Here is a 25,842-nt window from a genome sequence, read left to right as displayed (position 1 = left end):
GAGGTGGAATAGTGTGTTGAGGACATCTTATGGCATAGGTTGGTTGGTTGTTTGGGGGAAGAGACCAAACAGCGAGGTTATCGGTCTCATAGGGTTAGGGAAGGATGGGGAAGGAAGTCGGCCGTGCCCTTTCAAAGGAACCATCCCGGCATTTGCCTGGAGCGATTTAGGGAAATCACGGAAAACCTAAATCAGGATGGCCGGACGCGGGATTGAACCGTCGTCCTTCCGAATGCGAGTCCAGTGTGCTAACCACTGCGCCACCTCGCTCGGTCTTATGGCATACATGATACGTTTGTGTTGATTAACTTCGTTGGGCAAATCCTAGATAGTAACCATGTCTGCTACTTTCCATTATGAATAATATGACCCTACTTCACTGTTTAAGCTGTTCACACTGTTACCAATTTTGTGCTGATGACTGCACAACCTCAAAATTGTATGTGCTGAATGGCTGCTGTACGAGACAATTCGAAGTGCTATGTCTGACAATAGTATCTTCGCCAGAGGACTAGCCTTCACTCTTACGGTTGTAAGTCATATTTTTTCCTTTAGCAGTGCGATACGACACCGTTTGGTTCAAATGGCTCGGAGCACTATCAATCCCCTAGACTTGTAAATACTTAAACCTAACTAACCTAAGGGCATCACACACATCCATTACCGAGGCAGGATTCGAACCTGCGACCGTAGCCGTCGCGCGGTTCCAGAGTGTAGCGCCTAGAACCACTCGGCCACTCCGGCCGGCACGACACCGTTTCTTCCGGCATTCAGTGCGGCATTTTGCGGTGGCAGGACTTACTTCATTTCCACAGAATCATGGCGTCGGCCCTGTTTATCCTTCGCTATTTGTTCGTGGTATGAAGGAAGTTCATAGGCCCAACGGTTGTAGATTCCTTGTGGCCTCCGTGGCGCAATCAGGATGTTGACAACAATATTTTCCTCGACTCTCTTTCCTGCTCGCAACAGCTGCGCCCCTTTCGTCGATATCCGTGGCACCCTTATAGTAGCGTTACGTCTCTGATGAACTCACTACAGTTGTCCTCAAAATAAGGGAGTGACAACTGTTATCTCCTCCGGGTCCATCAAATAATTCATTACATAAATATGTACAACAATTACATTTGGAACAATACAAAAATACAGTAACCGTATTAATTCAAAAAATGGTTCAAATGGCTCTGAGCACTATGGGACTCAACTGCTGTGGTCATAAGTCCCCTAGAACTTAGAACTACTTAAACCTAACTAACCTAAGGACAGCACACAACACCCAGCCATCACGAGGCAGAGAAAATCCCTGACTCCGCCGGGAATCGAACCCGGGAACCCGGGCGTGGGAAGCGAGAACGCTACCGCACGACCACGAGATGCGGGCTCCGTATTAATTAAGTTTGTCGTTGTTGTTATGGTCTTTGTTGTTATGGTCTTAGGTCCTGAGACTAGTTTGATGCAGCTCTCCATGCTACTCTATCCTGTGCAAGCTTCTCCATCTCCCAGTACCTACCGCAACCAACATCCTCCTGACTCTCCTTGGTGTATTCATCTCTTGGTCTCCCTCTACGATTTTTACCCTCCACGCTGCCCTCCAATACTAAATTGGTGATCCCCTGATTCCTCAGAACATGTCCTACCAACCGATCCCTTCTTCTAGTCAAGTTGTGCCACAAACTTCTCTTCTCCCCAATAATATTCAGTACCTCCTCATTAGTTATATGATCTACCCATCTAATCTTCAGCATTCTTCTGTAGCACCACATTTCGAAAGCTTCTATTCTCTTCTTGTCCAAACTATTTATCGTCCATGTTTCGCTTCCATACATGGCTACACTCCATACAAATACTTTCAGAAACGACTTCCTGACACTTAAGTCTATACTCAATGTTAACAAATTTCTCTTCTTCAGAAACGCTTTCCTTGCCTTTGCCAGTCTACATTTTATATCCTCTCTACTTCGACCATCATCAGTTATTTTGCTCCCCAAATAACAAAACTCCTTTACTACTTTAAGTGTCTCATTTCCTAATCTAATTCCCTCAGCATCACCCGACTTAATTCGACTACATTCCATTATCCTCGTTTTGCTTTTGTTGATGTTCATCTTACACCCTCCTTTCAAGACACTATCCATTCCGTTCAACTGCTCTTCCAAGTCCTTTGCTGTTTCTGACAGAATTACAATGTCATCGGCAAACCTCAAAGTTTTTATTTCTTCTCCATGGGTTTGAACACCTACTGCGAATTTTTCTTTTGTTTCCTTTACTGCTAGCTCAATATACAGACTGAATAACATCGGGGAGAGGCTACAACCCTGTCTCACTCCATTCCCAACCACTGGTTCCCTTTCACGTCCCTCGACTCTTATAACTTCCATCTGGTTTCTGTACAAATTGTAAATAGCCTTTCACTCCCTGTATTTTACCCCTGCCACCTTCAGAATTTGAAAGAGAGTATTCCAGTCAACACTGTCAAAAGCTTTCTTTATGTCTACAAATGCTAGAAACGTAAACGTTAATAAAACTGGCAAACTGTAGGGACGGATTCCTGATTGGAAAAGGAGGAAAAGAGGTCCTATGAACATGTGTTCGGATATGGACGGTGTGCGTGCAATGACAACAAATCATTCCGGAACACAGCACAGAGCTGCATCACATCCACTTCACAGCAGATGTTCGAAGTGGCGTTCGTTGGATGCACTGCACGCGTTCACACTTCGCATCATGGATTGCTGCACTCTTTCGCACGTTCTGGCCTCTCTCCGAATAGCATCACAGGCGTCGTGAACACGCTATTGAAGGGTCTTCACATCAGGAACTGGTTCAGCACACGCAACGCTTTTCAGATGCCCCCAGGGGGTTTAAGTCGGGCGATCTGGCATCCCATGTGTGGTGTGCGTACTGTAAGACCTTCGGTACACACACCATCAGATTATTTGACTTGTCGCTCTAACGAAGTAGGAGAGTGTCAGCAATATGTCTCGTGGTCTTATCGTGGCGTGTTTATCTTCTACCGTTATGTCAGATGATAGAAATGCCACTTGCACGCTTAGAGTAGCAGATTGACGGTAACCAACTTTAAACAGAACTTGATTAATTTTCACACACGTTTATTAAAATAATAAAAAGCATAAACCTGACTTAACTTGATTCTGGATGCTATTTACAATTGACAATCTGAAGTTCCTTTGGTCTTGGTACGTTAATCTTATTCTCACATATCTCTGATACTTGACAAAATGTCTATACATTTCGCTTCATGGCTATGTACAGGAATATGATAATCTTCTTGGGTGCAGACTGAAACTTGACTATAGACTGGTACAGACTGGTGCAGACAATTGCAGACTGCGTAATCGGAGGTCTGTACACTCGTTATAATACCTCGCGCGTTCAGGTATCACTGCGCGAGTGTGATCCGCGAGAAGAAAAGGTTCTACGTTAGCAGAAATCTCATTGGCTGCGTTACATATTAATACGCGGATCGGCGGAAGCAGAATTTGTTCCGTCTCTAAGGCAGCGCCATCTCGTAGTGCGGAGACGGACGAGCACTGCGCCTGCGCTGTTGTGCTTAGCGGGGCGCGCTCTAGTGGGAAAGTTGTGTACACGCTGACTACGCGGAACTATGTACACAACACCATGCTACAGAGCCTCCGCGTCCTATCCAAAGTTCTGGAAGATATTGAGGTGTCGGCGAATTGTAATGCGAAAGTGGGCTGATGCTGCACCATGCAGAAACCACATAACCCTTCGTATTGCCGAAGGCACAGTCTCAAGCAGCCCAGCCAGAGTATTCTGCAGGAGATCCAGGTACGTACCTCCGTCGAGGCGTTGTGGAATAATAACCGGTCCAAAAAAGTGGTCGCCGTGAATCTCCGCCCGCACACTGATGCTGAACAGATGCTGACGAGACGCCTCAACCACTCGTCGAAGATTGTCTGTAGCCCAGAGAAAACGATTATGCAGATTCATGATGTCTGTTATGGTAAAGGTTGCTTCGTCGTTAAAGAGGACTGATGACAGAAATCACATAATTGTGATGACCCGGTGCAAAAATCATATACAAAATCCTTCCAATAGAGGAAAACCCATTGCTGATAATCCTTGCACTCGTTGCAACTGATACGGACAGTAGCTGTTGTCATGCAGGATGCACGTAATCGTACTTTGGGTTACACCATGTTGGTTGGCACTTGCCTGGAGCTTGTACTGGGGTTAGTATCTTGCAGAATCCGGTCCTCCAAATCTGGTGCGCGCACAGTCCGCCCTCTCCCTGCACGTTCGTCTGTCTGAAACGATCCATGATCACACAAACGCCCGAAAAGGGTTTGAAATATTGTGTGATGTCGTTGGTGTCTGTGAGGGTACTAGTTTTGACATAGCACTGCTGCCTCTTGACCATTTCCATGTGGTTGGCCGTACACAAACACTATCTTGGCTTGTTCCCGACATGAATACCGGGCTATTGCGCTGCTTACAATACGCTGCGTCAATCACACAGCCTGCGAAACACAAGGAACACACGTCATGTGGTCAGAGGAACTTTTATTTCTCAGCACCATCTACCGTGGCAACGATGCGTTTTCGGAAACATGTTCATAAGACCTTTTTTCCTTCCATTTCCAGTCAGCGATCCGTCCCTGCAGTTTGTCTGTTTTATTAATTTTTACCCTGTATAACGTTTGAACGGTGAAGCCGTACTTCGTCGGCCGTGCACCATCTAGTAACTTGAAGCAGAAGATCTTTTACCAGGGAACATATGAATTTTGCAAATCAACTGAGCTTCGGTAATATTTTAACAATTGTACCTGCCTTGGAACTGGAAATTTGTGTTCGTTTCCAACAGCTTCAGTTTCAAAATGTGTTTAACTTATATCTGGTTTTTTATAACACTTCTGCTGTATTTTATTTCACTTACTGATTATTAGTGTGTATTAACCTAATAACGTAACAGATAGACGACTAAATACAGTATTCACAAGATTTTTCTCGATTGCAGTGCTTTTAATTTTCACTGGAATATCTGTTCCAAGGTATATGACGATGTAGTACCTGAGACCATTGTACCTTGGAACATGTTTTCACATTTGGAAGAACCTTAATTTCGCGGAGTACCTTCCGTAATTTCAGAAATAGACGAAAGCGCACAAAAAGTGAATGTTATCATTCATAAATGCAACAACAAAATATATTAAACTTCTGTTACAGGGCTGGCAAGCGATGGAAGTCTGAAAAGTGTTCCAAGCTCAAAACTCTTCCCTGATGTGCAAGTACTGTGACTATTGCATCTTACACTGACTATCATCCCACATTCAAAGTCGACTAACCCGCGATGTGCTGCCGTGTTCACTATAAAGCTGTCTGTAACAGTCTGCTGAGGTATTGTGTCTACGCTCATACCATACGTGTCAACATTCAGGCGTCATATACGTCACATTCTCAAGTTAGACAATCCATTCCCATGACTTTTGACCAGTGAGTTTATAACACAGAAAATCATCGTTAGTAGCACCTGATCCAATGTGCTAAATGACTGGCCGCCCGTTTTGGCCGAGCGGTTCTAGGCGCTACAGTCTGGAACAGCGCGACCGCTACGGTCGCAGGTTCGAATCCTGCCTCGGGCATGGATGTGTGTGATGTCCTTAGGTTAGTTGGGTTTTAGTTCTAAGTTCTAGGGGACTGATGACCTCAGAAGTTAAGTCCCATAGTGCTTAGAGCCATTTGAACCATTTGGTAAATGACTGGAAGACGGCAGATCCTTTCGAGTCATCTTCCTTCCTCTTCGTTTACTCGGTCGAAGTGATAATCACGTGCTCTGTGGCCAACGAGATCATTAGAGAGTATTGACAGTGATTGTAACACTGAATTCTGTCATAGCTAGATGCATGTAGTTTCTTGAGGTGGAGGAGACCAGCACATGTTTCTGGTCGCGCAGCCACGGCTGTGGCGGTGAGGCTTAATGGTGCTAGTTCTGACACTAAGAAGGCCAGCCGGGCTGGCGCATTTGCATGGCAGAAGCTGCCGCAAGGGTCCTGGCCTAGCCGTGGGGGGTCACTGGTTACAAGGAGCGAAGAGCCAGCAGCAAGGGGTGTAAGGGGAGGGGGATGTGAGGTCTCGGCGTATTGTCCCCGTAGCCAGAGGAAAAAAGAAACAGTTCTCACAACTTCTTTGGCAGGATTGCATAGGAATGTGAGAGCAGCAGTTGTTCCCTAACTACGCGAAGCGCAGTCCACCGTTTCGGCAAAAGGCCAAATATCGTTTTGTGCTTAAGCTAAAATCGATATCAGCTTGACTGACGAAAACATTTCATGGAAACATCACTGGTGGCCAGACACTGGGTGACTGAGAATGTTGTTGTATTTTTTTCCAGGTCACATAGATGCTCCGGATCGCGTGGTTTCCCGTGCACACAAACTACGAGGGTGAGTCAAATGAAAACCTTAAATATTTTTTTAAATATTAGTTATTGTGCAGAAGTGGTACAAAGCTGTATCACTTTTCAACATAATCTCCCCCACGCTCAATGCAAGTCCTCCAGTGCTTGCAAAGTGCATAAATTCCTTTAGAAAAAAATTATTTTGGTAGTCCGCGCAACCACTCATGCACCGCGTGGCGTACCTCTTTATCAGAACGGAACTTCTTTCCTCCCATTGCGTCTTTGAGTGGTCCAAACATATGGAAATCACTTGGGGCAAGGTCTGGTGAGTATGGTGGATGACGAAGACACTAAAAATGCAGGTCTGTGATTATTGCAACTGTTGTACCGGCAGTGTGGGGCCTTGCATTGTCATGTTGCAAAAGGACACCTGCTGACAGCAATTGATTGCAGGCCGCAGATGATTTTTTAGGAGATATGTGTATGATACACTGGTGACAGTGGTCCCTCTAGGCATGTAATGCTCCAAAATGACGCATTTTTCGTCCCAAAAGAGAGTCATCATAACCTTACCTGCTGATGGTTCTGTTAGAAACTTCTTTTGTTTTGGTGATGAGGAATGGCGCCATTCCTTGCTTGCTCTCTTCGTTTCCAGTTGCTGGAAGTGAACCCAGGTTTCGTCCCCAGTAACGATTCTTGCAAGGAAGCCATCACCTTCTCGTTCAAAGCGCCGAAGAAGTTCTTCACAAGCATCAGCACGTCGTTCTCTCATTTCAGGAGTCATCTGCCGTGGCACCCATCTTGCAGACACTTTGTGAAACTGGAGCACATCATGCACAATGTGGTGTGCTGACCCATGACTAATCTGTAAACATGCTGCAATGTCATTCAGTGTCACTCGGCTGCTTTCCTTCACTATGGCTTCAACTGCTGCAATGTTCTGTGGAGTCACAACTCGTTGTGCCTGACCTGGACGAGGAACATCTTCCACTGAAGTCACACCATTTGCGAACTTCTTACTCCAGTCGTAGACTTGCTGCTGTGACAAACATGCATCACCGTACTGAAGATTCATTTGTCGATGAATTTCAGAAGGTTTCACACCTTCACTACGCAAAAACCGAATAACATAACGCTGTTCTTCCCTGGTGCAAGTCGCAAGTGGGGCGCTCATCTTTATACTGATACTGCGACGGTATGTGTGCATCTGCACTATGCAGCCAGCTACAGGCCATTCTGCACGCTGTTTGTAGCACGCTTACCAACTTACAGGATAACGGCGCGAAATTTCGATTTGTTATTACAAATTTAAGGTTTTCATTTGACTCACCCTCGTAATAGTGTGTTCATTGAACCGTGGTACGTGACGTCAGGAATCGTCACAGCGGACGCTTCTCAATGAACTGGGATTGGAGGAACATTTTTTCCCGTCTTATGGACGGAAACTGTGCGGTATGCAAAATGATGAACAAATGGCGCAGGAGAGTTTTCTCAGTTTTCCGTTGACAGTTTTAGTTTGTTGGCGGAAACTCAATCCGTATCTTTTTCGAGGTCAGGCAGATAGTGTGAGGAGCAGGGGATTCGGTGGCGAACTGTGGAGGAGTGCATACGAAATTCGGTCGCGTCCTATGGAAACGATTTGGGTTTTGGCTTGGAGTCTGGGCGGGCAACGGCCTTGCCGCAGTGGATACACCGGTTCCCGTGAGATCACCGAAGTTAAGCACTGTCGGGCGTGGCCGGCGCTTGGATGGGTGACCATCCAGCCGCCATGCGCTGTTGCCATTTTTCGGGTTGCACTCAGCCTCGTGATGCCAATTGAGGAGCTACTCGACCGAATAGTAGCGGCTCCGGTCAAAGAAAACCATCATAACGACCAGGAGAGCGGTGTGCTGACCACACGCCCCTCCTATCCGCATCCTCAGCTGAGGATGACACGGCGGTCGGATGGTCCCGCTGGGCCACTTGTGGCCTGAAGACGGAGTGCTTTGGAGTCTGCGCGCGATGGTGTATCCGAAAGAGACGAGGTGATGCTCGTCCACCGCCCGACTCGACACAAAGGCGCGCTAGGCATTGCATCACGAGTTTTCTACATGTGTATGGTGGGAACTTCGCAGCACCGGCACTAGGAATGTTTAGAGTGATTTCTCTTACTCTACTACAGCCCACAGCAGCAGCGTTTGTAGTCCGATTCAAGTGCTCTTCTGTAGCAGTTTGTTTCAGGGTTCAGTTCACAATGTCTCCCACTCGTATTAATCACAGTCAGATCGCATTATCCATTTAAAGTCACAATTAAAGGCGAATCATAAACCTTGGTTGAATCTTTGTCAAGTGCCAATCAGATCACTTTACTTTACGAATACAATATAAAGTGTAATCAATGTATTATATTGACCAACATTGAATTTAAATCCTGTTTTTATGAATAAATATATCGATATATTGAATTTTATATTTCATTCAATTTCAGAATATCCCGCCATCATCTCTGTTTATTTTACTTACTTATGAGACAAATGGCTCTAAGCACTATGAGACTTAACATCTGAGGTCATCAGTCCAAATGGCTCTGAGCACTATGGGACTTAACTGCCGAGGTCATCAGTCCCCTAGAACTTAGAACTACTTAAACCTAACTAACCTAAGGACATCACACACATCCATGCCCGAGGCAGGATTCGAACCTGCGACCGTAGTGGTCGCGCGGTTCCAGACTGAAGCGCCTAGAACCGCTCGGCCACACCGGTCGGCACTTATGAGACAGAAATACAATGTGTCATCGTCAGTTTCACTACGTAGGGCCGTATTTTATAGTCATCTGCGTTAAAATGCGTTGCGTTTAGTTTTCACAGTTGTGTCACTGAAATTATGGCTCTGTGTCGTAGAGTTATTGAGAGACAGAGGTTCATTAAAGGTACCCATACGCCTTCCCAGCAGAGAGACACGTTGTATGGTGTATGACAAGACAGTAATTTTGGTTGCTTCTCCTATTTCAGATTATCGTTACATGATATGTGATACCTCGCATGATGTTCGACTTGCGATAGACTACTTACCGACATAGTGCGAGGTGCCGGTTAACACTAAATTCTTTTAGAATCTTCATATGGAAATGATGCACTAAGCACCCCCTCCCCCCTCCCCTTTTCTATCTCCGACTTTTGCTGTTGCACATGGATTAAGAAGAAACACGAAATGACTGTCATCGACCCTGCAAGTGGAGTAGAAAAGACTTTGGCACCTGCAATAATTTAATTTGATATAGGAAAGTTTCATTAACGTAGTGAGAAATGAAGGGGTTGCTTTACCGATCCACAGAATGAAAATTCTGTCCAAAATAACAATTTGATTTGGCTCTGAGCACTATGGGACTTAACATCTGTGGTCATCAGTCCCCTAGAACTTAGAACTACTTAAACCTAACTAACCTAAGGACATCACACACATCCATGCCCGAGGCAGGATTCGAACCCGCGACCGTAGTGGTCACGTGGTTCCGGACTGAAGCGCCTACAACCACACGACCACACCGGTCGGCCACAATTTGATTTATTATGACTAAACTCAAAATAATAAACAAAACACATGAAACATTTACAATACGTCAGATTGGATACTCAAATAAATGCTGTGAAGGTGAAGTTGTCCATACACTAGCTTGTGACGTTTAATGACCAAGTTGTATGTGGAGCCAATTCCTTGCAACTCAAATCTTAAGAGAAACACCCAGCCAACCCAACATTAATTGCTGCTACAGTAGTGAGAACTCAGACAATGGACATCCAAGACAGAACAACGTAAGAAAAGACGGGAACAGGTGCGCTCTGCTGAGCTCTGATTATCACAGACCAAAATTCCCTAATCTGCCGGTGCTGCGGTCATACATTACCAAGCTGTCTTCTTAACTGCAAGGACACGATCTGGCGTACTGGAAGCGATGGCTGGTTGCTTCGATGTCCCGTCGTGGTGATGATAATGTCGCGAGTATAGCCCGAAACAAATTATCCTGGTCTGGTTGTTCCAGACTAAAGACTTCCTATCAATACAAATGCGCCTCTGAGGGAGACGAAGAAGGCTCGCCACACAATCACTGACGGTACAGTGATTGATTTTAACAAGGAAGTCACACAGTAACTCCGATACGGTCAACTTTAGCCAAAACTGCTCAAGACGGACAACATAGGCCGCTTGTACGCAGAGCGCTCAATTGCCAACTGTACTCGGAAAGTTACGTTTAAGTCCAAACTTCAGCAACTTCGTCAAACAGCTACAATTAAATGAAAGTATATTAGACAGCCAACGGAAGACAGGCTGTCCAGAGCAGCGAGAGTTCAGTCTTGTAACCTACTCTGACCGAAGGGCGAGAGCCGACTCTCTCAAGAGCACTTGTACAAGCCAAACACAGAACATTCCCGCCCCCACGACAGTGGCCGTGGTTAAACGTTCCAATCAGCAACTCGAAAACCGGCGGAAAATTCCACTCTATTGCCGACGCACTACTGGTCCACCAATGGAGATACTTGGCACCAATTTCTGCGCCGATTTTGCTACGTCACGGAGTTATCCCATGAGCAAGCCAATCACAGTTATGATTTTGCAGAAAATGCGGAAATTTGCTCGCCAAGACTGCCTGGGAACACAAGTCATTCCCACGCCTCGCTAGTAGCCTGCCAGAAAGTGTTTTCACTAAGTTTCTCCGAAGTAACGGAATCTCTAGCCCAGCCGCTCCGTCAGGCCCCTGTGGGCGTGTCGCCCCCGCTCTTATGACAACGTCGGCGTCTGGAAAGCATTCACTCGACTCCCTCACACCCGTCGGCTTAACCCTTTCAAGATCAGCAGAACCCGCCAGTCACCGGACCACCCGGGTGACCAGAGACTCTGCGTGGGAAGTCCGCGTGTGAAGGAATAGAAACTTTTCACTGCATGCAATTAGAGAGGAAATTCGAATTACTCAAAGTAAGATAGAAATATGAGAGGGGGCTCGTGCCAACTCTCAGCAGAGCGAGATGGCACAGTGATTATCAGCATGTCGATCTCTCATTCCAAAAGAGCTACGTTCAGATCACCGTTCGGCCATCCACATTTAGATTTTCCGTGCTTAAGCAAATAAGGCAACTGTTCCTTTTCCCTTCAGATACCACGGTTTTGACAGGACGTTAAACTCGAATCTCCCTTCATTCCTTCTTCCTTGCTATACAAAACTATAATGTGTGTGAAGAAATGTTGTTTACCGTATGTCACTTGGACACACATAAGCTTTTGCAACAAATCCCAATGGCGACATAGTACAGTATTAGAGAGAACGATTACTATGTAGTAATACCATCCCTCTCGTATTACAAAGGTATTATAAGCTTGCAAGGTGCCACAATTCCTATCACACAACAAACAATTTATGGAGGAAATTATGATGTGACCTCTTCGTGGCCAGTTTAAGAGCTGGGGCTTCGACATAATTCTGTTTACGATTATGTAATAGCTAATCACTCTTATCTGGCAAAGGGCCCTGATAATAAAGATGAAATTCAACTACTAAATAATAGAAAAATTTTGGTCTCACAAAGCGATTTATTGCGAAAATTCCTATAGTATTACAAGACACAAATATTGAATAGAATATAAATAAGAACTATGTACCTTGGGTAACGATATGTTCGCTTAAATCACATACAGGAGTGGGATTAACTATCACGTTATGGAGCCAGCCCTATAATCTAGATACTATCTAAAGAAAATGAAAGCTCTCATTCCATATTTCATTGCTCCAATGACCTTCATTGTCCATCACCATTCAGGAACTTAACTAAAGAAAGGTGAATCAAGGCAAAAAAAAAAAAAAATGGAATAGGACAAGGCAAGAGAGCTTGGGGGCTTTCAAGCTTACTCATGGCTCCATAAGTTCTGAAGCCATACAGAAGGCGACTGATATATATTTTTATCTTTGTTCCGTACATATAGTTACTGGAGTACTCGTGGTCTTTTACAAACATGTGTATGAATGAAAAAACAGAGATACATATGGTGTAAACGTAGACCCACCAGGGTAGCCGAGAGCGCTAATGCGCCCGGCGGGTTAACGACGAGGGCCGGCACGCCGGCCAGTCTGGATGTGGTTTTTAGGCGGTTTTCCACATCCCGCTAAGTGAATACCTGGCTGGTCCCACGTTCTGTCTCAGTTACATGACTCGCAAACATTTGAAAACGTTCGCGATATTTCATGGCTTACACTAGACGCAGACAGCTGGGGTACACTAATTCCGTTCCGGGGGTTTCGGTGTGGCTACAGGAAGGGCATCCGGCCACCCTCTGCAACCAACACTGCCAAATCCGTAGTAACAAGGCCGACACCGCGTTGAAGTGGGACATAGGCCCCAAGGCAATGATGTTGATGATGATATGGTGTAAATGTGGGCTTCCGCGGCCGTTGTCACAGTCAATAAAATTCTTCTGGGTTCGTGACCGCATTGTCAACTATAAAATTCCTACACTTCGGTGACTATTGCAAGACGCCCTCCTGAGGGTTTGTTGCTAACTGCTGAATGGGCACTAGTTTAATTAGTTATATACTATGGAGGAGTGCTGTCACTAGATATGAGGTTGAGGAGGATGGGTATTAGGTGCTCTTTTATTGGTCTTTGCATTGCGTGCAGTCATTGGCGGAAATAGGCGTTTTCCATTGGATTTTCCTTTATCGCTTGCCATTGGTGGAAATCAGCGAATAGGAAATTGAGCGGTGACTGCAGCGTAACGCTGTTTATTAACTGCCCAGTATCGGCCAGGGCACGCCAGCACTCTGACAAGGGAACCTCCCCATCGCACCCCCCTCAGAATTAGTTATAAGTTGGTACAGTGGATAGGCCTTGAAAAACTGAACACAGATCAATCGAGAAAACAGGAAGAAGTTGTGTGGAAATATGAAAAAATAAGCAAAGTATAGAAACTGAGTAGTCCATGTGTAAGATAGGCAACATCCAGGTGTGTGTGAACTCATGAGCGCCGTGGTCCCGTGGTTAGCGTGTGCAGCTGCGGAACGATAGGTCGCTGGTTCAAGTCTTCCCTCGGGAGAAAATTTTATTTTTTTATTTTCAGACAATTATCAAAGTTCAGGCACTCACATATAACCAACTTCGCTCTCCAAATTTCCAGGACATGTTCAGATTTGCTTGGACATATGCAGGATTTGACGGTCTACACACGGAAAAATTTGAAAACGTTAAAAACATGTTTTGACAGAGCACAGACAAAACTGTGCGAGTGTGAAACTGTTGCATTTATTTCTTGCAGTTTATGTGACAAACTCTTATGTTTTCACACTTTTTTGGGAGTTATTATCACATCCACAAGATAACCTAAATTGGGCAAGGTAGAAGAATCTTTTTACCCATTCACCAAGTGTACAAGTTAGGTGGGTCGACAACATATTCCTGTCATGTACGCACATGCCGTCACCAGTGTCGTATAGAATATATCAGACGTGTTTTCCTGTGGAGGAATCGGTTGACCTATGACCTTGCAATCAAATGTTTTCGGTTTCCATTGGACAGGCACGTCCTTTCGGCTACTAATCGCACGATTTTGCGATCCGGTCGCAAAACACAGACACTAAACTTATTACACTGAACAGAGACGTCAATGAACGAACGGACAGATCATAACTTTGCAAAAATACAGAAAGTAAACTTTTCACTCTAGGGAAGATTTGACCAAGAACCTCTCGCTCCGCAGTTGTTCACGCTAACCACGGGACCACGGCGCTCCTAAACTCGAACTCTCCTAGATGTTGCCTATCTTGCACATGGACTACTCAGTTTATATATTTTGCTTAGTTTTTTTATAGTTCCACACAACTTCTTCCTGTTTTCTCGATTGATCTGTGTTCAGTTTTTCACGGCCTATCCACTGTGCCAACTTATACCTAAATCTGAGGGGGGTGCGATGGGGAGGTTCCCTTGTGAGTATCTCCGCCGCTGCGGCCTACTGCGCGCCTGTTGCTTTGCGTGAACTGTCCTGCAAAGCTGTCACTGCTGGCAGCCAAGATGCTGGGAGTCGGTACGCATCTTCTCTATTCATGTTGTCAGGTCGCTTGGCTATTTCTATAGCCTCTCTAACCTTCCCCTCAAGCTAAACGGCTGTTTGGCCAGTATGCAGGCCCAATAAGTTCAAGGTTATCTGAACACGAGAGTTTTCCAGCAATGCAATAAAGGAAACTCCAATGGAAAACGCCTGTTGCCGCCAATGACCACACGTAATGCAAAGACCAATAAAAGCACATCTAAAACCTCTCCTCCTCACCCTCATATCCAGTGACAGCACTCATCCATAGTATACAAGTAATTAAACTAGCACCCATTTAGCAGTCAGCAAGACACCCTGAGGAGGGCGTCTTGCAATAGTCGCCGAAACGTTGAAATTTTATAGTTGACAATACATATGGTGTCATAGTGTCACATACATAACATACTGTACTACGCAGCATAATTTAAGGATCACTTATTCGAAACCGCGTAATTGTCTCCCATTGCGATGCGTAAGTTTGAAATTTGGCTCAAAGATGCGTTCAAAATTCTTCTCTAATTGTGCAAAAGCGTGGCGCCCTGCGACATTACCCTCGGACTCGGCTACGATTCAAGCAGCAAGATGTCGAGACGTGCGAAAAAAGAAAGGCCAGAGCTCAGAATATCATGTGAGGTGTAAGGTGGGTAAACGATGCCACATTGGTACCAAATTTCTCCATAATTCTGCCCAACGTCGTCGTGGATGTCTCATACTATGGGAACGTCGTCACACACCCTCTTACCCACATTTTATCCCTTCTTTTGACAACTCTGCGATGAAGGTCAGAACCGCTACGCCCAGCGTTCCCTATTTATATTAAATGATATGCCATCTAGTATTACAGGTAACTCTAAAATATTTCTGTTTGCTGATGACACTAGCTTGGTAGTAAAAGATGTTGTGTGCAACATTGGCTCTGTTTCGAATAGTAGAGTTCATGAAACAAGTTCATGTCTTGTTGAACATAAACTAACGCTAAATAACACAAGAAGACTATGCTTTTACAGTTTGTAACACACAACAAAACTCTGCGTTTTAATTTCAGAGAATGGGTATATAATTAGTGAAACTGAACAGTTCAGATTTTTTAGATGTTCACATAGGTAGTAAACCGTCGTGGAAAGCCCACGTTCAGAACTTAATGCTGCCATTTTTACTATTCGAACGGAATCTTAAGTAAGTGATCGGTCGACACAAAAATTAGTCTACATGGCTTATTTTCATTCACTTATGTCGTATGGTATATTTTGGGGTAACTCTTCCCATTCTAAGAGGATATTTTTGGCTCAGGAACGGGCAGTTCGGGCAATAAGTGATGTAAGTTCGCGAAGCTCTTGTCAACCCCTGTTCACTACTCTGGGTTTTTTGACATTGGCCTCTCAGTATACATATTCTTTACTGTCGTTTCTTGTTAACAATATCAGCTCATTCCCAAGAATTAGCAGCTTTCACTCAGTTAATACTCGACAGTAATCCAATGTGCATTTGGGTCGCACTTCCTTAAATCTTTGGTCGTGCGGTAGCGTTCTCGCTTCCCACGCCCGGGTTCCCGGGTTCGATTCCCGGCGGGGTCAGGGATTTTCTCTGCCTCGTGATGGCTGGGTGTTGTGTGCTGTACTTAGGTTAGTTAGGTTTAAGTAGTTCTAAGTTCTAGGGGACTTATGACCACAGCAGTTGAGTCCCATAGTGCTCAGAGCCTTAAATCTTCTGCAGAAAGGTATGCAGTATACTGCTGCATCCGTTGTTAATAAGCTACCACAAGAATTCAAAAATTTTAGCAGTAATCCACGCGCTTTCAAATCGAAACTGAAAAATTTCCTCATAGGTCAATCCTTCCATTCTGTTGAGGAATTCCTTGAAAAATTAAGCTGTTTCTTACTTTATATTGTTGAGTCCGTTTACCTAAACTTATGACTTGACTGTTTTTGGTTCCATAAACATTTTATTTTATCTGTTATTAATTTTGTGTTGTAATTTCATGTACTGACACACTCCATGACCATGGAGGTTTGCTCCTCAGTTTGATCCTACGGAACTAGACGTGTAAATAAATAATAAATAATTTACTCGGGGTGACCGAGGAAAATATTTCAGACACAGAATCAACAAGAAAGAGCCTCAGGAAGTGGCACAAAGGGCGTCTATGAAACCACCCCTTTCCTCGGGGCGTTGATTCCCATACATTTCAGCCGCGCATTATAGCCGCGCGGTCAAGGCGTCTTGTCACGGTCCGCGCGGCTCCCCCCGTCCGAGGTTCGAGTCCTCCCTCGGGCGTGAGTGTGTGTGTTGTCCTTAGCGTAAGTTAGTTTAAGTTAGATTAACTAGTGCGTAAGCTTAGGGACCGATGACCTCAGCAGTTTGGTCCCATAAGACCTTACCACAAATTTTTTCCGATACATTTCGCGGTCGAAAATGACAGCTCAAAGTGTAATGAACAACGTGACGACGTTCTTGACAAAGCTCGACAGTGCTGACACCTAGTGGACGATTTAACCCTTCTTCAAGGACATCATGGGCCTGCAACCCCATCGAACGTCATCTGACCGCTTAGGAGTATAGCACGATCGGAGATTTTGCTATGATATATAAGGTAGAACCACTGGGATCGTTCAAAACCATCCGACGAAATTTGAACTAATCCGAAGCAGCAAAGGGTGTTTTTCTTTTCTCGGCGCTGTTGTTTCGCGCACTTCTGTGGCGTGATCACAAGGGAAATGGCGCGGGAGGGGGGGGGGGGTGAGGGGGGGGTTGCAACATTGACAGGTGCGTGAATATATCGATATATCGACAAATCGTCCCTCTAAGACCTCCCATTTCGGTAACACCTTCACTACAAACCGCGTCTTTGTTTCCCACATTAAAAGAGTACCTGTACACAGACTTCGACACCCATTCAGCTGACACTGCGTTCACAATGGCACCGACAACGGTCGTCAGACACCATCGCCAGAGGTCGCCGGTAACATCAACCAATAGCATGGTCATAGTGGGTCCGATCTCCTTGGTCAGTTTTTGGCAGGGCCAGAGGAGGTTAGGTTAGATTACAATCTGTTCTATGGATGAAGTAGGTTGGATGTTAACCTCTTATGGTGGGGTGGATACCATGACACCTCTCTGCTTGGATACGAATGCTGCATAGCCACTTCTGTTATTAAAGAGATGCCGAATGCACGTGAATGAGCTTTCGTGTCTCGTAAAGAACGTGGTGAGTCCAGAATGAGATTTTCACTCTGCAGCGGAGTGTGCGCTGATATAAAACTTCCTGGCAGATTAAAACTGTGTGCCCGACCGAGACTCGGGCAAAGGTCCCGAGTTCGAGTCTCGGTCGGGCACACAGTTTTAATCTGCCACGAAGTTTCAACGTGGTGAGTACTACATACTATGTTCATAGGGTCAAAGGAGGTTAGGTTATGGTAGAATCTATTCTATGGATGAAGAAAGTTAGATTTTAACTTATTAGGATGGGGTGGGTACCATGACGCCTCTGTGCTTGGATACGAGTGCTGCATAGCAGCTTCTCTTATTCTGACGCCGAATGCATGTGAATGAGCTTACCTGTCTCGTAAAGAACGTGGTGAATACTATATACTCTGTCCTCAGTTATCGGAATAACCAGGCAAGTTTTAACAGTATATGAAATGACGGGAGAAACGATCTATTACATGTTCGAGATAATTCGTGGTGACCTAGAAAAGCAAGTTATAAAAAACTTGCGAGGTGCCGGGGCTAGCAGTGCATTTATCACTAAATTCTACTAGAATCCACATATGTAAATCATGCTCTAAGCCCCCCTATTCTAACTCCGACTTTTGCTGTTGCACAAGGATAAAAAAAATACGCGAACTGACTCTAATCAACCCTGCCAGTGGAGTAGAAGAGAGTTTGGCACCTGCAATAATTTAATTTGATAAATAAGTTAAATAAACAAAGGTTTCATTAGCATAGCGAGGAATGATAGGGTTGCTCTATCGATTAACTGAATGAAAGTTCTGTCCAAAATAACAATATGATTTATTAAGACTAAACACAGAATAGTAAAAGAAACACAGGAAATATTTATAATACATCAAATTGGCTCAAATTGGAGATTCATACAAACACTGTAAAGGTGAAGTTGTCCCTAAACTAGATCGTGAGGTTTAAGACGAGGTGGTATGTGGAGCCAATTCCTTGCCACTCAAATCTCAAGAGAGACACACAGCTAACCCAACAGTAATTGCTGCTACTCAAGACAGGACAAAGTTAGAAAAAGACGAACAGGCGCGCTCTGCTGAGCTCTGATTATCACCTAGGAAAATCCCTGTCTGCCGGTGCTGCGGACATACATTACCAAACTGTCTTCTTGTCTGCCAGCCGTTGGCTGGTTGCTTCGACGTCCTCGACCGAAAGGAGAGAGCCGACTACTTAGAGCACCCGTACAGGCCGAACACACAACATTCCCGCCCCCACGACAGTGGCCGTGGTTACGTTCCAATCAGCAACTCGAAAACCGGCGGAAATTCCACTCCATTGCCGGAGCACTACCATTCCACCAATGGAGATTCTTGGCGCCAATTTCTGTGCTGATTTTGCTCCGTCACGGAGCTATGCCCTGAGCAAGCCAATCACAGTTACTATTTTGCAGAAAGCGCGGGAATTTTCCCGCCACAGCTGCCTGGGTACATAAGTCATTCCCACGCCTCGCTGGTAGCCCGCCAGAAAGTGTTTTCGCTAAGCTTCTGCGAAGCAACGGAACCTCCAGCCCAGCCGCCACTTCCGGCCCCAAACGGGCGCGTCTCCTGACAATGCCGGCATCCGGAAAGCATTCACTCGACCCCCCGCGCCTGTCGGCCTACCCTTTCAAAGTCAGAAGAGCCCGCCTGTCACTGGACCACCCGGGTGACGAGAGACGCTGCATGGGAAGTCCGCGTGTAAAGGAATAACAACCCTCCACCGCATGCAACTAGAGAGGAGAATCGTAAGACAGAAATATGAGAGGGGGCTCATGCCACCTCTCATTGCCCCTACGCCATTTTAGATTGTAATTGGTGAGCGGTTGGCTCACTTAGGAGCAAGGTAGTGAGTCAATCGCCCAAGAACAATCTCGCAAACTGGCTCCACATGCCGCACTCTATAAAGAAAATCACTGCAACTGAAAAATGCGGCTCATAGAGGGAGGATTATTTATGATGTAGCCAACTTCACCTTCTTAATATGGAACACTAACACTCACATCACACATCCATACCCAGGGAGCCCCTTCCAAACACCGATTCACGCAGACATTCACGCTCTAAATATGGCCCAGGCATCTGAGCCAAATATGGAGCAGTTTATTCTTTACAATCTGAGTTGGAGTGCTCCGCAATTAAATGCCCAAGATGTTACAACAATTTTAATCATTAAACTAACCTGAACTCACTCACACATGATACTATATAAGTTAACAATCTCTTTGTGAGCTTTCAGAATCTAGTTACAACCTCCGATTCATTCTGTCTCCCTGCAGCAAGAATAACCTTTACAAAATGTTCCCTGAACTGATGGTCCATTCACAATGACAGTGGTGGTATCTGCTTCAGTTTATGGGGACTTCAGGCACACTGTTTGCATACACACAACAATAAACACAAAATACAAAAAAAAAAAAACATGGTGTGGAGAACAATACAGTAATCTGTAATAAGTATTACAGTGTAAAACACAAACGCATACAAGGTATAACATACATTACAAAAACAACATAAGAGAAAGAAATTTAAGAAAAAAAACAAGGTTCATGGGGCATCAAATTGTGCGTGCACATTGCACAAAGTTCACGACTGTGCTGAGAATGAGGCACTAAATCACATTGTTAGAAATATCCGTAGCACTTCACAAATTCCACAGTACTGACATCACATAAGGCTAAACGTCGGGTGTTGTTGCTACGTTGTTGCCACGGCAATAGGGTGTGCTGGAGCTTCTGCAGTACTCTGTTGAGATTGCACCAAGACCCACGCATATGATCACGGTAGTACGGTAGGAAGACACAGTGATAGGCTCTCCTCACGTCGAAGATTGTCTCTGAGATCTACTTGTTGGGATACATCACTAGTCTAGGTCTCTTCTCTCGCTGGACAGAACTTTACGTTTCCCAATATTGCAGTTCGACGAGGGATGATGGCACATGGAGTGACTCCACAAGTGTGTGAGGTCATCCATACAGGATCGAACTAGGAGCGACTATTGTTAAAACTGCTCTCTAATAGAGAGGAGAAGTAAGAAATGAGACTATACATTTGTTAGTGTGGCACGATACTGCTTTGTGTATGCAGATCGGCCAATGCTAGTGAGTTGTAAAAACCCAAACAGGTGAGTATAGAGTGTCCCTTTCTGTCCTGAGGCACATGAGGCGCAGGTTCTGACACGATATGTGATCTTCTTCGTGTACTCACGACAACGTGGTCTGCCGCAGGGAATCCCTCCAAACGGCTGCCGCGTCTGGAGAGCTAGCAGGCTGTCGCGTGTGGGTCGCGTGTCAGTGTCTACGGCCAGCCTCACTTTTGCTTGTGGCCCGGCGAGGGTCCCGCGTAATCCCTCAGGTATACGGCCCAGTGACTGTCAGCCTGTAGGACCGGATGCTCTCGCCCTTCACGTCAGGTGGGGTGCTGACGCTCTTTTCTTGCAGGTAGCCGCAGACCTCTTGTTCCCGCTCCGGCCGGCCTCTGCATTGCCACGATCCCCGTCATCTGCACAATTCTTACAAAAATCTTATGCCTAACTTTTTTCCATGACCTTCTATGTTATAATAAATTTACATAATGAAACATTGATGGTCTGTCATTTCAGACACTCTTATTTTACTTTTATAGTTATTAATCTATGGCAATCATTATAACATCTAATCTAGACATGGAAATAATTTATTTTGATTGTGTAGAGACCAATCCCAGTATTGTACATGGTGTGTGATAACTGATGCTATGTAATGGATGAACAACTAAATGTGCGGGCCCGCACTAATATTACTATTAATTATATAGATCGACAGTAGACATGCTCAAGAATTAACTACCATATGCCAACGATCTACATTCTATGTCTTCTGAATAAATTATGTTATTGCAACTATTCTACGTTCGCTTGCCGGTCGTCCCTCCATCTCGGGTCTATGATTTGATGACCTGAAAAATAACATCCCAACAGGCGCGCCCAAACACAACACTTGTGGTAGAAAACCCCTACAATATTAATCTAGTTATTGTTAAATCCTACAGTTTAACTTATCCTAGTATATCGTACCCTTTTTTTTATTTACTTATTTATTTTTTTTTTTTGTTTGTTTACCTTATACAATACTCTTACATAATTCCTGTTACGTTGAGATGTCTCGCTGCTCGCCGCTATTGACGACAGTGATGTGCGCGCCGTACGAGATGGCCTCCGAGTTCTCACTACGCCTCACTGAAACTCCAGAGACTGGGTTAGCCATGGCTATACACGACAATAAATTTATAGTTGCAACTTCCTTCTCTATCTGATGCGGTTTTCGGGATCAAAGCACACCTTTCCAGAAGCAATGGAATATGACCAAGCCAGGGGTGGTTCCTGTTGAGGATTCAGTCGCCCAACACACGCCAGCTACACAGTATGTCACGAATATCCAAGTATAAGTCCCTGGTTATTCATCTGTGACAGTCACGAGCAGCACGCTAAATCCCCAACCAGCACATTGGCATGGTAGGCTTTATGTCCGTATTTCTCTCGTCTAGGGCACCATTGGAGTCACATGCTCACAGGTTCACCCCGACTTGCAAGACAACGATGCTAGAGCAGCTATGCAAAAAACTATACTGCCCATATTCATCCTCGAAATCACGCAATATACCACAATCTTGCAGTGCACTGACGCGTGCCTGCAAGCATTGGTATGAACGTCTCACGAACTGGTTGTGTCCGCTATGGAGCGTATCACGACTTCTCAGAACGCTTCTAAGAGCACGTTCTTGTATGCGCCCGTTTGTGCGACGTCTCGTCACTCATCTTTATCCCTTAACATGGACACCAGATAGGAAAGGACAAAGACATTGCTCATGGAAAGGTAGTCCCTCTTATCGCAACGACAGAGGAGATCCCGAACATAGACAAAAAAAAGAGGATAGCAGCAGTAAATTCTTATGCAAGACAACGCAGCGTGTTAATACTTTAGCAATCTTAATCTATTAATGCAACGGTTATTGTTCCCCGAAGAAAGGTTCATATCTTTGCCTATTCTACTATGTACACCACTTACACTACTACTATTCCACGAACTCCTTTATGTGAGAGATGTGGTGGAGTCCTATGGACTAGCGCCAATCCCTTGTCAGACTCCCCCTCCTCTGACGTGCATTAGGATTTGCAGGTCTAATTTCAATCTCCTGGTTCTCCTGTGGTCCTTGATTTCGCTCTCTCCAGTTACGGTCGCTTTGCCGTTCATTATTCCTCCTGTCCCAGATTCCTTGTCTGGATTGACCCTGTTCCCTGGCGTTCTGGTTTCCGTGTCTCTGGTTTCCATAATCTTGAATTGCGTAACCTTGATTTCCGTAACCCTGGTTTCGTAACTGAAGAGCGCGATTATGCGATCTGTTGTCGTCTGCCCTTGCTGGCCCGTGGTATTTGTTATTTTGCGCCTTCTTCCTGTCCTTTGCGTCTTGTTTATCGAAGACTACTTCGAGTTCGCGCAATAGACTCTTGAATGCTTCTATGTCAGATCCACACTTCCCGACAAGTGTCTGTTGATACCTAAAAGGCAATTTGGAAAAACAAAATTTGATGATTTCTCCCTTGCTATATGGACTATCTAAAAATTGATTCATCTTGAGTAAATCATCAAAAAATTTGGTTGCGCTCCTTTGCCCGGACACTTCCAGTTCAGGACAAAATATTATTTCCTCTTTAATCCTGTCTTGCGTTTCCTTTGACCAGTAGATCCCCAGGAACGCATCAACAAATTCCTGATAAGTCTGACACGTCGCTGCCACATCCCGCATATTTTCCGCGGCTTGGCCTTCGATGTGTCCACACATGAATTCTAATTTTGCCAGGGTTGGCCATGATGACGGTAATGAATTTGTAAACTGCATCACCCAGCTCTTGGGATGCATCGACCCTCCATTATCTCTGAACTTTTGGAATTTTAGTATCGACAGGAAGTGATTGTGATCAAAATCCTGTCCGATCCTCGCACTGGTGTTGTCACTCGTTTCCGATACTTGCACGTCTGCTGAGTGTCCTGATCTATCTTGCTGATAACTGTGATGTGCTACCTCTGTATCACAGTGGCAGTGGCACTCAGAATTCACTCTCCTAAGTGGGCTACAATTATTGGAGCTATTACTAGGTGTTTCTGCGTGTGCATTGTTAGTTCCGCACTCTGTCACTGGGCTAGAGCACGGCGGGCTTTTCCTCGGAGACACAGTTCTGCGTACTCCATCATTGGTATCCGAACGCGCAGTGCTCGAGTGCCCGTTTCGTTCTAGTTTTGCTATCCGACTCTCTACTTCCTTCATTCGTTTCGTGATGTTCGTAACCGCAATATTACCTTGTGTTTTTAAGAACGCTAGGGATTTTGAGTGGGCTTGTGTCGCACGTCGCAAGCGACCTGCAAGTTGAGAAGTTACTTTTGCGATTTTCATTGCCCCTGTTGCTGCCGTTTTGGCTAGGCCTGCTACTTTTTGTGCTACCATTGACAATTGTTTTGCTTCTCCACATTCTTTCTTTATTGTTAGTAATTCCCCACGAATTTCTCCTATATGCGAAATTATAGTCTGAGTGTCCTTCTTACGCTGTTTCTCATCTTCTTCTTTCATTGATCGTAGGAAGCTCAGTATTGGGTTTACGTCATCTTTTTGATCCTCTTCAAACGTGGGAGATGTAACTCTGGACACCTGGGCGCTAGAGCTCTGACGTGGCCGAGCTAGCCCCTGTCTGCTCTCGTTCGTTTGATTATAAACTTCTGCTACCGTCTCGACCTGTGTGCCTGTCTGTTTCATCCTCTACTTCACTATCATAATCACGGCCGCAACGCTGCTCTGAGATCGCGTCCAAATCACCTTCCTCATCAATGACCCTGTCGTCCTGTCCTGCTAAAAATGTGCCCATCTCACCTCCGAACCTATCCCCGTCAGTAACGTGCCCCTTATCCATTATAGTATCCACTTTTGTTTTAGCTTCGCTCACTAATAGTCGTGCCTTACTTCTCGTGATCATTCATGAGAAACAAAATTTATCTAAAATACACAGTAAAAATAATCTACTCCCTGTATTTTTACACATAGACATAAAATTTCAACAACGCTGTTCCAACGCTGTAATCACAAACGCAATTTGATGTGGTACAGAAACCGCACACAAATCCGACAAAGTGCGATGTGGTACGGACACCACATCAACGAAACACAAAAACAATGAACAAACAAAAATATATACACTGAAAGCAATAACTGTAATCATGCGCCGCTACTTAAAACTAAACGCGGAACAACCAGAAAAAAGAACTAGGGTATTAATTATTAAAAAAAAGTAGAGAAAAAAAATTGAATGTTCCTACTAAGAAACCTGTTTGCTTATCAGAGATTCACAGGAAAGATCCGAGGCCAAGGGTCGCCATTTTATGCGAGGTGCCGGGGCTAGCAGTGTATTTATCACTAAATTCCACTAGAATCCACATATGTAAATCATGCTCTAAGCCCCCCCTATTCTAACTCCGACTTTTGCTGTTGCACAAGGATAAAAAAAAAACGCGAACTGACTCTAATCAACCCTGCCAGTGGAGTAGAAGAGAGTTTGGCACCTGCAATAATTTAATTTGATAAATAAGTTAAATAAACAAAGGTTTCATTAGCATAGTGAGGAATGATAGGGTTGCTCTATCGATTAACTGAATGAAAGTTCTTTCCAAAATAACAATATGATTTATTAAGACTAAACACAGAATAGTAAAAGAAACACAGGAAATATTTATAATACATCAAATTGGCTCAAATTGGAGATTCATACAAACACTGTAAAGGTGAAGTTGTCCCTAAACTAGATCGTGAGGTTTAAGACGAGGTGGTATGTGGAGCCAATTCCTTGCCACTCAAATCTCAAGAGAGACACACAGCTAACCCAACAGTAATTGCTGCTACTCAAGACAGAACAAAGTTAGAAAAAGACGAACAGGCGTGCTCTGCTGAGCTCTGATTATCACCTAGGAAAATCCCTGTCTGCCGGTGCTGCGGACATACATTACCAAACTGTCTTCTTGTCTGCCAGGACACGATCTGGCGTACCGGAGCCGTTGGCTGGTTGCTTCGACGTCCTCGACTGAAAGGCGACTGCCGACTACTTAGAGCACCCGTACAGGCCGAACACACCACATTCCCGCCCCCACGACAGTGGCCGTGGTTACGTTCCAATCAGCAACTCGAAAA

At 44.9% G+C, this 25,842-nt stretch overlaps 1 protein-coding gene across 2 annotated transcripts in view; it reads left to right on the top strand.

The window, feature by feature from the left end:
* LOC126248202 (zinc finger protein GLIS2 homolog) overlaps positions 1-25,842 on the top strand; it is a 235,276-nt gene that overhangs the window by 98,940 nt on the left and 110,494 nt on the right. For both annotated transcript variants that reach the window (XM_049949003.1, XM_049949002.1), the window contains exon 2: positions 6,368-6,419. In XM_049949003.1, coding sequence (XP_049804960.1) covers positions 6,377-6,419 — 43 coding nt within the window. In that variant the 5' untranslated portion in view covers positions 6,368-6,376. The remainder of the gene's footprint in view (positions 1-6,367; positions 6,420-25,842) is intronic.

This window comes from Schistocerca nitens, chromosome 3 (genome assembly GCF_023898315.1).
Source record: "Schistocerca nitens isolate TAMUIC-IGC-003100 chromosome 3, iqSchNite1.1, whole genome shotgun sequence".
Classification (NCBI taxonomy): Eukaryota; Metazoa; Arthropoda; class Insecta; order Orthoptera; family Acrididae; genus Schistocerca; species Schistocerca nitens.
Note: the sequence above shows the minus strand (reverse complement) of the source record. Positions and strands in the feature narration are given on the sequence as shown.